At 41.9% G+C, this 14,629-nt stretch overlaps 1 protein-coding gene across 2 annotated transcripts in view; it reads left to right on the top strand.

Annotated features, from left to right (window-relative positions):
- The first annotated feature begins 5,971 nt into the window (after positions 1-5,971).
- The window catches only part of LOC134536768 (uncharacterized), a 35,452-nt gene continuing 26,794 nt past the window's right edge, over positions 5,972-14,629 (top strand). For both annotated transcript variants that reach the window (XM_063376679.1, XM_063376680.1), the window contains exon 1: positions 5,972-6,040. In XM_063376679.1, the coding sequence (XP_063232749.1) occupies positions 5,990-6,040 (51 nt within the window). In that variant the 5' untranslated portion in view covers positions 5,972-5,989. The remainder of the gene's footprint in view (positions 6,041-14,629) is intronic.

Raw genomic sequence — 14,629 nt, forward strand, 5'->3', positions numbered from 1 at the left:
GTTTGTGTGTTACTTTTTTTAACACTCCATTACTCGCGTCCACTGCTAGACAAATGTGCTCGCTCTGACATACATAATAAAATATCTTGTACAGAATCTAATTTCTGTACTGAGTTTTCAATAATGAATATTAATATATGAAAAATAATTTAAAAATATTTTTTTTCAAGTGCAAAAAAAATCACAACAATTGAAGCATCTGCAATTTGGAAGACCTTCTAGTCCTGTAACTGTTTAAGTATTTACAATTTAAATACATTGTGTTCATGTCAAAGCACATCTAAATTTTCTCAGCAGTAAATATAAAAAAAAGCAAAGATCAGTGAAAAAAACTGATTTTAATGAAATACATATCCTTATATATACAAATTTTACATACAGAAAAAACAAAAAATCGTTTGTATTGTGTATGAAACATAAATTAGAAAATTTTGGTGACATTCTGATCTCACAGTAAACCACTGTTTGGAAAAGGCACTGCCACATTACTTCTGTTACTATCACTCATCACTTACCTTGATTTTCAACGTCACTTCGTACACATCTGTCAGGACACACAAAAGCACAGTGCTGCAGACAGATACTGGCTGCAGGTTTGACACGAGTATCGCGTCAATCAAGTTGTTTTACTTCTCTGGGACGTCATGCAATGCTTTCGTGTTGCATATTCTTTGCTAGTGCTGCACTGATTGCTCTTGTCTCTTGCATTACTGTTCAGATGTCACCAATATTTCTTTGAGTCTGTTTGAAATCGATAGCGGCAAACAGCTAAGAGTTGGCTCTTTTCACCAGTTGTCCTTCAATGAGTCCCCTCCCCAGTCGCCTGAGGAACAGTCGACGAGCGGAACTTCATTTTCGTTTCCCAAAAATATTACTTGAGAATTTATTCCAGCGATGTTGAGAATCGAAAAGAAGACGACCGTTGGCCACCGTTGTGTATTCCTGGCAACATTGTAAGCTGAACACATCTTATCCACAATAACAACACCTGCTTTGTGCTGGTTATAAAATGTAAAAAATTCGGTTTTCTTTTTTTCTCCAGTTGTCTCGTCGATTTTTCCATCCAAATGCATGCTGTAAATCAGAAGCACATTCTTCTTTTTGTTCTTGTTTTTAGGAACATATGAAACAATTAATCCTCCTTTTCGATAGCCAAAAACACTTGAGAAAATATCTCTCTTTTTTGTGTCTCATTGCATGAGGGATTTGCCACTTGTTCTTCTTTAGCGTTCCTACGAAGGCCAGCTTATGATTTTCTGCAAACTGTTTGAGAAGTGTTACGTCACTGAACCAGTTGTCAGCTGTAATGTTACGACCAGAATTGTGAACAGGTGCAATCATGCGTTCAACAACACCCAAACTCTTATTGCTTACCTCATATGGCCCTTCTGGCTGTTTACCTGAGTAAATTTCCAGATTAGCAGTGTAGTATGTCTTCGAGTCAACAAGAGCGAAGATTTTTATGCCATACTTTTGCTGGCTTGGATGGAATGTACTGAATAAATGAGCATTTGCCCCTAAATGCTTCAAGTTTTTCATCAAGTGTAACAAATGCACTGAGAGAGTAACATGACTGGCAGTTAGACACAAACTGTTGAAACACATCCCAAATAGGTGCAAGCCGATCTGATAGTTTTCTTTCTAATCTCGTGTCTGTTGTCAAATCTGATACATTGGAAGATAAATCTGAACCTTTTCAGACTCATTGTAAGTTGGAATATTTCAATACCAAACCCATCAGTGTCCCATATATCCTCAAGATTCAACCTATTTGCTTTATATTGGCCTGCCAAGTATAGAAGGCCGATAAAAGACTTTATCTCAGTTGCATCTGTGGGCAATGCATCTCTAGTACGGGAATAGTTATCCTTTATATGGTCAATATACTGGTTAGTGTATTTTACTATTGTGTCTATTATGTCCTCATCGAACAAACACTTCAGGTTTCTACAACTCCGTTCACATGCTGTGCCTTACCTGTCACACCTGGAAGCTTGGTAAGTAAATTGTGTTTAGCAGTTTTTCTTTGGCTAGTGTACGGAGTTTTTTTTTCCAGGAGAAAGAATCAATAACTTTCTGAACTTTTTTTACTGGCCCTATTAAGTGTCCTCCCCCCCCCCCCTCCCTGCTCGGAACACTGAACTACTTCAAACAAACATGTTTACAAATGAGAAAACCGTTGATATAATGACTGTTCAACTCCGAAACTGATTGTCTAGTGTCACCGAATGAATGTGTTGTGGATCCTATTTATTTGAGCAAGTGTACCTCTGTTAAAGAATTACCGTCAGCATCAGTTTTAAAACAATAAAATATCTACCTTTCATCTTTTTTTTTGTTGCAGTCGGTAAAATATTACACGAACTTGTGCCAGGAACATTCTCTATCTTGCGTTTTCCGCAAAGGACTGTTTTTACTCTCGACAGTCGACAGCTAATCTGCGGCTTATGTAGAAGAGATGTCGTTCTGCTATATACTACTTTGCCAACTTGGTTAGGTTGAATGAGAAATGACATAGAACGAATCATTTTGAGACTGTGTTACACGCCAAGAGTTGAGCATGTTTACCTGAAGTAGTTCCCCTACATGAGCTAAGCCCAGCTGAAAGCACGGTGTACGTGGAGGGGGGAGAAGGAGGAGCGGGGTGGGTCATCTCTCCGCCCCCTCATCCCTCCCCGTCCACGGCTTTTACACCCCTTGGACGCACGTGCCGTCGGCCCAAGTGTGTTTCTCCGAGCAGCAAGCCGTCCTCCGGAGAGTTTCACGTCCCACCATCTGTCGGGTGCGGGAGGGGGGGGGAGCGGAGGGGGTGAGGTCGACTGTGGTTTCGCTATCGATCGGTCGTCGGAAGGGGCGTGCCGCAGTGACGTCATCTCGTCCGACGGGTCGTCTATCGCCGAAGGAGGGGAAGGGAGGATCGAAGCCCTGCGTTCGCCGCTCGCGCGACAGTTCTCGTACGCGCACCAGAAATTCCATACCGACGTACTCGTACGACATCGTGCGACGATTTGTTGGTGTGGGGATCGGGGTGGCCTTAAAGCAGACACTGCTCAAACAAAATCATGACTCTTTGGAAGATATTCCTGTAAAGCAAAGCATTTATCATGAACACGCTAGCAAATTAATAAATTAATGCCTGAGAAAAAAAAATCATCGTTACCTGCAGTTTCAAAGAGCTACGAATCTTATTAAAACTAATCATCGCATTTATATACTCTTCCATTTACGAAAACAATCATCATACTTTCCAGGCAGGTTGCATGGTCTTGCAATAAAACGTAATCCTATCAATCTTGTAGTAAAACTTGCTCTGTGAGCATAAAGATTGAGTTTTTTTTTTACCTTGATCATTAGATGCAAGTTTTAGCATATTGCACACGTCTTGAATGCATCTCGCGTCGCCTAAATATTGTTCAGCATTTTAAGGATGTCTACGGTGTTCGCCTGTGCTGACGTCGTTGGGGTGTCCAGAATATCTGTTGTCACATAACTGGGTTCGTCTGTGCGTCTCTGTGTTGTCATTGTGTCCATTTTATACTATCGTTAGGGTTTTCTATTTGTCGTCGTGTTGGACATGGTCGGTTTTTGTCTTGCTGCTACTGTCTCGTTGTTAGCGCGCCGTGTCATTCTATGCTGTAATTATGTTTTGACTAATTCCTTCCACGTAATTTCCTGTGCTGTCCATGTTTTACATTTTTTGAAATCACACGATTTTGGCTTTTTTTTTCTGCGTGTGTGCATATTATTCTTTTTGTCTGTTATTGAGGTTTATTATCACATACAGTGCAATCAGCATTGGCGTATGTAAAAAAAAAAAATCATAAATTATTTAGCTAGAATTCGCTGCCTGAATCGTAAACGTTGCTTACCGTCATCAAACGCAGACAACAATCAGCAGCACGAAACAACAGGGAATTTTAAACTGACAGAAACGTCTTCGATAAAACGCCCATGTCTGGTCCGAGCATGACTCTGAAAGCACCGAGTCGGCATATTCGTGTGGTTCGGGAGTCCTTCCGTTATTTGGAAGTTCCGTTGTCTTTTGAGCTCCTGAGTTTAACATCAGCGCCACCTCTGCCCGGAGAGCGAGCTGGAGCAGTCGCAAAGACACTGGGACTTGCATTCCCGAGGACCCAGTCTGCAATTTAACCATTTTCACCTTAAACTGACCAAGAACGATGGTTACCAATCTTCAGGCGCGGCTCGAGGGCCGGGCGACCGTTACTATTATATGGCCCCGAGCCGGACAAATTCGGTCTTCATCTCGTTCTTAAAAATATGGACGTTATTGGACAATAGAAAATTTTTTTCTAGCATGCTAATTAAAGTTCTGGATAATTCATTTTTTTGAATACATGATTTCGTATAAGAAAAGTTTCCTTATATTTTATTGCGTCTCATAATAACGCGATTTTACCGGAATATGTTCGCAAGAATTTATAAATTCAACCCTAAAATAATTTATTATGAAATACAAAAATTTCTCGAAATAAATAAGTCAAAGAATTGTTGAAGTTTAAGTTCCAGATTGGCTAAAGAAAACTTTTTTTTTTAAATAGTTTCCCTCCCCCCTTCACAGATTTTCCGGGGAATGGCTGGTAGGTTTACACACACCCTTAAAATCTCCGTAACAGCCGTTACGGTCCCGCGAAGTCTAAGGGATCTTCATACATTTATCGTTATCTTCGTAAATTTACAGGTAAAATGTTTACTTATTTTGAAAATGAAACCACAAGAATAATCTCGGTATTTAAGTAAAAAATTTAAAAAAGTGGTTAACAGTCTTGCAAAACCAAAATTACTTCTTCCACGTATGTGTTTAACCTGTTAATACGGAAAATCAGAATTCGGTAGTAGAAATTCGGCGTAGTTTCTACGAAGATCCTGCTATCTGAAATTACGAAGAAAGTTTTGTTTATGTTAGGTGAACTCTTCGTTTAAAACTCGTATAGTTACTGTAATTTTTAACAGCGTGGGCCATACTGATATCGGTTTCCCATTTTTCTCCGGAAATAATTCCAAGTAAATATTGCGATGGTCCATTCCTTAACCTGATATCAGCACCAAGATAAGTATCGCTGTGTTCACGTCACATCTTGAACAACATCCGTCAGTAAATGAATAACAAATAAAAAATTCCCCTGTTACGTAGTCTTGAACTTCACGTACGCTCGCACACTTGTCAAAGCTCGGGCTGACGCGCCATCTTGGTTTATTATCTTTCTTTGTAATTACTACTAATAAGGGTCTTTCCTGTATTTTAATTAAAAAAGCTATATTGCATTTTATATTACGTCTTATATTTTCTCAACACGTATTTACTAAATAATATCTACCTAATTAATAGCGGTAGAAAGGCACGCCAGTATTCATAATTACAATCGCTAGGCGGATCGACGGATGTTCCGGAACATTTCACTATCGCGTCTGCTGCTTCAACAATGCACGAAAACCTAACTAATGGCAACCAATGAAATTGCATTTCAAGGTTACGAAATATTTATTTAATTAAAATAATTATGCCTCAAGATCGTAGCATGTATAAAAAACAAAGTTATAGCATAACACTAGATATTCTTGTACTTAAACCAATTTTAACGTATTTAGAACATAAATAAACATGGCTTCCATCGCAGCTCAGTACTCGGCTTCTATTGGTTGCACGGAGCAACTAAACAGAAGAGCCTAGCATTGCCGAGATAATCCGTACGGGAAATTCTCCGTCTGCGAACTATTGTAGAAAATATATTCCGTTAGATCCGTCTCCGTTTACGTGTCGTCACAGAACGGGTCTTAAAACTCGAAAATTACGTATAGTAAATATCCGGTGAGATATTGGGGTGAGCTAACAATGCAAATGCGAGAGGTATGGCGAGCGGCGCGATAGTTACGGCACGCACACGACGCGACGGTGGCGCTCCAAGCGGACGAGGCCGGATGACGCCGCGAGCTTCGGCAGTGCGCCGTGAGATGTGTCGCGCGCCGTGACATGCGTGTGACCTTGGCGGCGGCCGCGCTCTGCCCCATGCTGGTCGGCGAGGTGAGTCCCTTTCGTACTCCCCTAGCCAGACCAGGGTTCTGTCCGCCCGTCAGCGTCTTCTCTTCAACAATGCAGGTGTGCTGTCCTCCCATCAGCTCCTTGCCACAGACGTGGTGCCTGACTTCCTCAAGTGCACTGTCGGCCCATCAGTCCACAAGCAATCGCTGTACTCTTGGTGCCTAACTTTGTCAAGTGTACTGTCCGCCAGTGAGCTTCATAGGCGTCATTGTGGTGCCTGACATCAATGCGTCTACAGTCCGTCCATCTACTCTTTACTAATGATGCGGGTCGTGACTTCCTCCAATCAGCTCCTCAGAATGCTCGTGGTGCCTGACTGTGTACTGTCCGCCCACGACATCGGAGCCAGACTTTATTGAATGTACTTTTGGGACCATCGGATCCATTTCCAAGCTCGCGGTGCAATGCTTACTGACGGTTACTGTCCAACCACCAGATCTTTAGACATGCTTATTGTGCCGGATTATTCGAATGTACTGTCCACCCATCATTACTATAGCAATGCTCGCTTCGCTTACCTTCATTAATTATTGTACTGTCCGCCCATCATTTCACTAGCCATGCTAACGGTGAAATGTTTACGCAAGTGTAGGTACTGTTCTCCCATCAGCTCCTTAGTCATGCTCGAACATACTCTTTAAACATTAAAATATTAGCAATGTTAGCAGATTCTGACTCCCTTGAGTGTACTGTTCACCTATCAGCTCCTTTCTTACCCATGCTTTCGCTATTCTAATTTCCAACCATCAATTTTTTTAGCAATATTTATGGGGCTTATTTCATCAAGTGTGCTGTCCACATTTCAGCTCCTTTGACATGCTCGTGGTACCATACTTCTATAAGTGTACTGTCTGCCCATCGATTCCTCAGCCATGCTTGCGGTGCTTGACTTCCTCTAGAGTACCGTCAGCTAATCATCGCCTAGGGCATCCTCATAGTGCGTGACGTCTTTAAGTGCACTGTCCGTCCATCAGATCATTAAGTATGCACGCGGTTCCCGAATACTTCGAGTGTACACTACAGTATCAAATCTTTAGCAATGCTCGCGGTGCCTGACTTCCTCACGTGTATTGACCGTCCATCAGCTCTTTTGCCATGCCCGAAGTGCTTCACTTACATGAGTGTACTGTACACTTTGGCAATTCTCGCGGTGCCTGACTTCATTGATCGTACTATCCGAACAGCAACTCCCATTATCATGCTCGCGTTGCCATGCTTACTCAAAGGTACTGTCCAATCATAGATTCTAAGCCTTGCTTATTTGAATGTTCTGTCCGTCCGTAAACTCCTTAGCCATGCTCACAGTGAATTGTTTACGCAATTGTAGTGTTCACCCATTTGTTATGTTCATATTTATATTGGTTTAGTTTATCAGTCATGGGTTTTCTATGGTGGGAAAAAAGCTAAGTGGTGGCCTAGTTTCTATGTCCATAATTAATCACGCACTCTTACTTCAGCCAATATTCTTGAGTTGTCCCTCTTTTTCCTGTCCCACCCAGTTATTTTCCCCACGTCTCATCGTAACGAGATAACATAGTTATAAACATAAACATATTGTTTTCGAATCACGTTGCAAAACGAATATACATGGCATTCAAAAATTGACTTTAAAATGTTTTCCTGCACAGAAAGTAGGTTTGCACTTTAATCATTTCCATTCACACAACATAACCAACCTCACCAGTCTGAAAAAAAGAAAACGAATTTATTTGTTTGATTAAACTTTGAAGCGATGCATTGTTTTTCTTTGATCAGCCAAATACTTTCGATATTCAACAGCACGAAAATTTGTGATTAAAATACATAACGGATTTTAAGGTATCAATAAACAGAATATTATGAGATATTACTTACATTGTTACGTGGCAAATATTTGGTAAATTTCCCTATGTTTTGCAGATCATTTCTATGTTCGAGCAACCTGCTGGCTGGGCTGTTTTTCTAAGCTTACTGCCAACTGAGTGCGTGTGTGCTCCATTCAATGTATGCATATATTCCATCCGTGGTAGCGTGCGAAGAATGTTCACAATGTTTAATTCACCAAGCATGTAGATAAGCGCGGTGTAATAAGCATGTTTATGAGACACCAGGCTCCTGAAAATCCAGCTACAACTTTTCCTCGCGTCGTCAGACTACAACTCTGAAACAAGGGTCGCAAGTAGCACACGCGACTGCTTTAGTCTCACGCGAATTTCAGATGTTTTCTGACCAACAAACAGAAACGAGGTAATAATTGGCGGCCGTATCTCGAGGAAAACACGAAATTATTTTTTAAATTGTTACAAAAACTAGTAAAAAAAAGTACCAAAATACTCGTACACACACAAAAAGCTATGTTCATGTATGAATATTGACAGGAAAAATTCGCGGATTCATTTTGTGTCAAATAGTCATACATCAGTGCTGCTTTTGCTTCTGGCTCACAACTAATCTGGAGGACTCTGGGCAAATGAGAAACACTAGACTAAAGCTGCATCGAACCACAGGCTACTACGTTGGTACATCACACAAGACAGCAACCGATGAGTGGGCGGCATCTGCCCGAATATACGTAGAACTGTGGAGTCCATCCTGGAGGTAATTGAACCCGTGAAGTTTCCCAGTATCTATGCATGAATAATTTGATGTATGAATGAATTTACGAGTTTTATGTCTCACCAATGTTGACGTTGAGTGGCGATAAGATAATAATGGGGCATTAGCGTAATGAATGGGCTGGGGAAATTGGAGTGTACCGAGAAAACCCACTGGCTCACGATAACGTCGGCGAGAAATCTAGGCTAGACCCCTTCAGGACTCTAACCAGAATCATCGCCTTGGGGGAAAAGGGGGAGGATGGGGGTCGTTATGTCTTGTCCTGGCACCTTTTGCACAGGGACCTGACTGTGGCTCAATGGGGGATTCCTGAATGACGCCCGGGGTCAGTGAATGTATTCGGCACCCGGGGTCGGTGGTCGAACATTCTCAAACATCCAACTAAATATGAAATAGCTCGCGCCCGGGGTATGTACAGACCCCGAGACCACTCGAGTCCCAGAGCTGCATCGTGTCTTCATGAGTCTTCTACTAGTTACGGAGCTACGAGCTGCCTGCTGGAGTAGGTGTCTACGAGGGACGTGAAGGCTTGGCGTCAGCGAGTGTACCGAGCTCGCACACTTGCAGAGACCCCACAGAAGACCCAGCAAGTGGCGACTGGGGCGAATAGACTCCCCCCTCCTCCCCGGGGACTGGCACCATCGAGGCGACGACCCTGCGAGGACCAGACCACACCGCCGCCCAGCACCGGAGACCGCACAGCGGAGGAATCCGAGGAGAGCCCCAGCCCCAGCGGCGGCATGGACTTCTTTTAAGGCGTGTGACAACCTATATACGCGCCGTGCCACTCGGCGGTGAGATTAGTTGAAGTGTCAAGATAAAAATATAAATCTGCCAACACATCAAGGTGTTTAGTATGGACTCAGTTAAGCCTTCTAACAAATCATTTTCGTGGAAGAATACACACGGACATCCTTCCCGCTTCTACTAACAAGGGTTTTTACTCGTTCGTAAGTAAAAAAAAAAAAATTCAAAACTTTATCACCTTACCGGACGGGGATATTCGAAAGACACCCCGTGCCCCGAATACACTCGTTAATATTTTTGGGGAACCGGGCGCAAGAGAAAGAATTTATGGGCCATTGGGCACGATAACAGAAGTAACGTTTCTTTGTGTAATAAATGTTTTTGGGAAGCGAGAACAGTCCTAATCAAGTAAAGATCTTGAGTAACCAACTTATCTAACGTGTAAGTCTTTAGTGGACACTATACTCGCTGAACGAATAATAATTTATTAATGGGTATACTCGCCAAAAGATTTTCAGAATTTTAGTTCCGTTTTATGAATTTGTACCTAAATGTTAACTCACTAGCTAGAGGGCTTATGATAAAGCATTTGGTAAAGATGTATATATCCATTATGTTATTGTCATCAATGTTTGTTATTTGTTGTTAGGCTACATGTCGACGGTAAACACAGCTGGTGCCGAACATGCTTTAGGAAGATGTGATGAAATATTTTCAAGTTCTTAAAGACTGCTGTGGATTGCAATATAATAACCTTGGAAAGCGATGCTTGTTAGCTGCGTCACTAGTGTCTTGTTGCGCCGAGGTAGCCAACAAATCCCCAGCGATGTTTGCATACGTCGCTGAAGATACGTGAGCTCGCGGTAATATCCTCCGACAAAGAACAGGTCTTTCGAGACAATGCTTCGTACACCTCGAAAAAAGAAAATTTATGTTTGATTGCTACATCTTTACCTTTATTAACTTAATTTAAGGTCACACTATAAATTCCTATGAAGGGAACGTTAACCTTAGAACATATAAGGTTTTGAAACACTCAGTTTGGTGCCTCGTGCAGTTTGAAAAATATTTGTAAAATACCGTTAAAGTAACCTTAAGTTATCTATAGAAAGTGGTGTTCCCATCACTTCATGATTTATTTGTGTTATAGACGATCGAGAGATTAAGACGTCGGCCTGTAAACTAATGGTTAATGGGTTGGGCTTGTCTTTCCTTCATTATAAATATATGACTAAATTTATTGTCTTTCTAAGCTACAAACACATGGTTTATTAACAGCTGTAAGCTACAAAAATATCATTATTTTTGGAAGAAGTACAAATATACATGTTCATTGTTTGTGTAAATTTACTAAATGATGCAGTAAAAAACGGGAAGTTTTAGTAGATTCACACATGCATATAATTGAAATTTATAGCCCCAGCAGTCAAGAAACCTTAAATATGATAGATCATTGTGTGACTTATACGTTATTTTCGTACAGGAAGAACATTTTCATCCATAGCTCTCCATAGTTTCCACTTCTAGGGAACACATTCATGGCCACCTCAAAGAGACAGCGATTCAATCCAGCACTTTGAAATCGAAATGTTGGTACAGACGTGCTAACGAAATTTGCGTTGTACGGAGCCATGGTGAAGACAACCTGACCCACTCCTTGAGCACCTTAACAGCTTACACTCCAACATAAAATATACTGTGGAACTGGAAAAGGAAGGAAAACTAACATTCGTGGATGTGCTGGCCTTCAAAAGACCCGATGAAAAACTGGGCCACAGTGTGTATCGCAAACACACACAACACACACAATATATATATTATATACATATAAATAAATACGAACTCTCACCTTCCTATGCTTCTTAGCAGATCCAAAGCCAAAATATAATGAAGAATTCAAATATGTCGCCACAGCACTACTCGAAGACTACAAAAGGAAGGATGTACAGAAAGCTATAAACAAACCATCCACTACAAAAATTGCTGACAGATTCCACAGCGTAGCTGTGTTTTCATATGTACAAGGAGTCACCAACCTACTACCCCGACTTCTGAAGAAACATGAAATAAACCAAATGAAAAAGCCTTATGGAAAACTTCAAAACTGTCTATCGTCAGTAAAGTATAAAACTACCAGTCAAACAACTTACCGGAATTTACTAATTACCATGTTAATGTGGCATGGTTTACATAAGACATACAAGAATAAGGGTGACAACAAGTATCAAATAACACATAAGGGACTACAAACATTAAAACTACAGATTTTTATACAGAGATCGGTCATAGAAGAACATTCTTCTATCACCAAACACAGAGAACACTTCGATATATTCGAAACAATAGCCAACATAGGAATTACAAGAAGAGTAAGGTCAGAGAATCCATAGAAATATTTAAACACCCAAACAACAACAACAGAGAACTACAAGCTGAGCGATAAATGAGCTACAATTATTAAAACACAAAAGAAAAAATAACAACGTAAAACAAGAAGTGCGAAGCCACTCATCCTAACACGAAATAACAAACATAGCTAATGAGAAGATGCCCAACATGATTGCATGTTGCAGAAGCCAATGATAGGAAAACCTCTATTTGGCTGAACCTAAGCTAAAGAAAGTGAACTGAAGATCACTGGCAGTATATATAGAGCATAAAAAACTTCTGGCTTTCTTTTGATTTATAAACCCTGATAATGGCGGCTGCAATGCAGAGTGAAACGCCTGTACAATCGACCATTTTGACGCCTCAGAAGTCAAGAAATAGTTCAAACGTCCAACCTCTTATGTTTATGTTTGCGTTTCTCCCTTCTATAATTGAAGCAAAGTGTGCCAAACATTGAAAGAAAAAGATGTCTGTAAATATGCCTAGGATTACATTTATTTTATCACACATCACGTTTAAAATTATTAAACAATCGGACAATAGAAATTAATGACGTTTTTGAAACGAATTGTACAATTTTCACATAATTCATAAAAAAAATCATTAGGAATTTTTTTCTACAGTTCTAAAGTTACGAATTCCGGTGTTGGGGACGTATTTAGAATTACGTGTTTCATAAAACATTTTAGTTTTCCTTCGATATTCGAATTCTGAAATATTGCGTTATTTTCAAAATTAATTTATAAGGATGCCAAACAACTGGGTAAAAATCGTAAGTTGCGGGTATATGAGCGTGTAAATAAACGATGGGAAGTGGGGCAAAGACGGACAGCGAATTCTCTATCTCTCGCACGCTACGTGGCGGCGACGATATTGATCTGCCCGGCGCGAACTAGCCCCTGACGGGGTAGGGATACCCGCTACAGCCGGCCCCTCGAGGGGATATGATGCACCGCCGTGCAGGCAGGCAACCCGCTTGACGCGCCCGGGTGGCGGGTTACCTTCCCAGCCAGGAAGTCCGAGTGCATTCATATGTGCGTCTATTTTACTATCGTAACCTTAATATATAGGGGCACACTTGCCTGACGTAGAATTGGGCTGAACGGTGTTTTTACCAAAGGATTTTTGACGAGAAACTTATCTTCAGTTGGTACAGTAAGTCTAGGTAATGGCGTTAACAGAACGCAGAGAAAACGTGTAACGAAAAAAAAAAAAAACCACTTAGAAAGAATTAAGTATAGAGTCAGATAACGGAAAAAAAAGGTTGCTTTATTACATCGCTTTTTTAATTTGTGTACCTCAAGTTTGAAGTTGCACTGTATATTTTATGATTTAGCATTTCACATGCCAGAAACACAGATGGTAGCAGCAGTGCTAGGTGGTATTTTTGCATAATAGCATACTTGCATAATAGCATACTTGCATACTTGCATAATACCGCACTTGGTTACTGGATTACATTGTTATACACTTACATACCCGTACGCTCGCCTTTATCCTTATATACTTACACACTTGAACACGTGTTTAAAATTATGTGTTCCTTAGAAAGTTCCTCTCCCTTTATCTTTGAAGTTTCACTTTTAACTGGCGTGGCGGCCTCGAAGACATAATTTTTTATTTACAAGTAACTAAATTCTTATTTTTTCTGTCAATTTTCTTTTGAAAAGAAAAAAAAAATCTAATTTGACTACAAAGAATGCTTGGGAGTGATGTTGACTCCCGTGGGAGTAGGTGACTGCCGGTGCCAGCACTGGTATCAGAGGCAGACAGAATCCAGCAGGGTCGCAGAAAGGATGCGTGGACGCGAATATACAGCCTCTCCACACCAGGGCAGCCTGCCGTCTCCTCGTGGTACCAGGGTGTGAAACCAGAGCGAGCTCTGCAGGGGCTGGCAAGAGGTGTCTGGTGAGGTCTCTGCAGGCGACGGCAGAAAGGCTCGGAAACTGTACCTGTGGGTCAGCACTGCCTGGTTCCAAAGACCTTGGCTCAATGCGTACTACCATTAGCGTCTGAGCGCGGATTCTGCTGTGGAAACGGGCGCAACGGGTCTTGGAAGAATGTCCCGAGTTCTGGGCGCTAGAGCCGGTGGGGAATCCGAGGGACTGGTCCTACAGGGCCAGTTTCCCAAGTATCCCAACCGTGCTATTTCACGGGCTAACAGACAGTACAAGCCAACAAGTCCATGGCCAACCTGGGCAGTAGATGCTGGGCCTTCCCTCTACCGGTCCGGGTCGCACGGTGAGGACTCGCACTGGCTGGCGAGGTACGGTGCTGAAGCGGCGACTATACTGGGTTGGTGGCCCTAGCCGCTGGTCATTGCCGAAGCTATAATACCTTTCCCCATCAAAAATAGGGATTGATCCCTAGCAGTTATGTTTAATTTATATAGCTCTGGAATGTAAAAAAAAAACGAACTGGAATTGTTCACACTCTACCCTGATAGGGTGCACACGTGGGAGGGACCATGAGGATGCCAGCCGTAGCTTGGAACAATCTGACAGTCGGTGGCCCGGGTTCACTGGGTGTTTTGAGGGGTCCTGGTGAGATGTGGGAGATCGGGATAGGCGCCATCAGTGCTGATAAGGTATAAGGACTAAGGACACAGCCAACTGTCTGAGTGGCCGAAGTGGTGACTATGCTCGGATGGGTTTCCCTGGCCTCTGGTCATAGCCGAAGCTATAACACCTTCCTGATCAAAAAGGGGGAGTGATCCTTGGTTCCCATTCTACCCTACAAGGGGGCGCACATGGGAGGGGAAAAGTAGCCGGCCATTGACCGGAATAACTGGCAGTCGGTGGCTCTGACCTCTTAGAGCACGTCTGGAGGAGGCCGAAACAG

The sequence above is a fragment of the Bacillus rossius genome, chromosome 11, assembly GCF_032445375.1.
Source record: "Bacillus rossius redtenbacheri isolate Brsri chromosome 11, Brsri_v3, whole genome shotgun sequence".
Taxonomy (NCBI): domain Eukaryota; kingdom Metazoa; phylum Arthropoda; class Insecta; order Phasmatodea; family Bacillidae; genus Bacillus; species Bacillus rossius.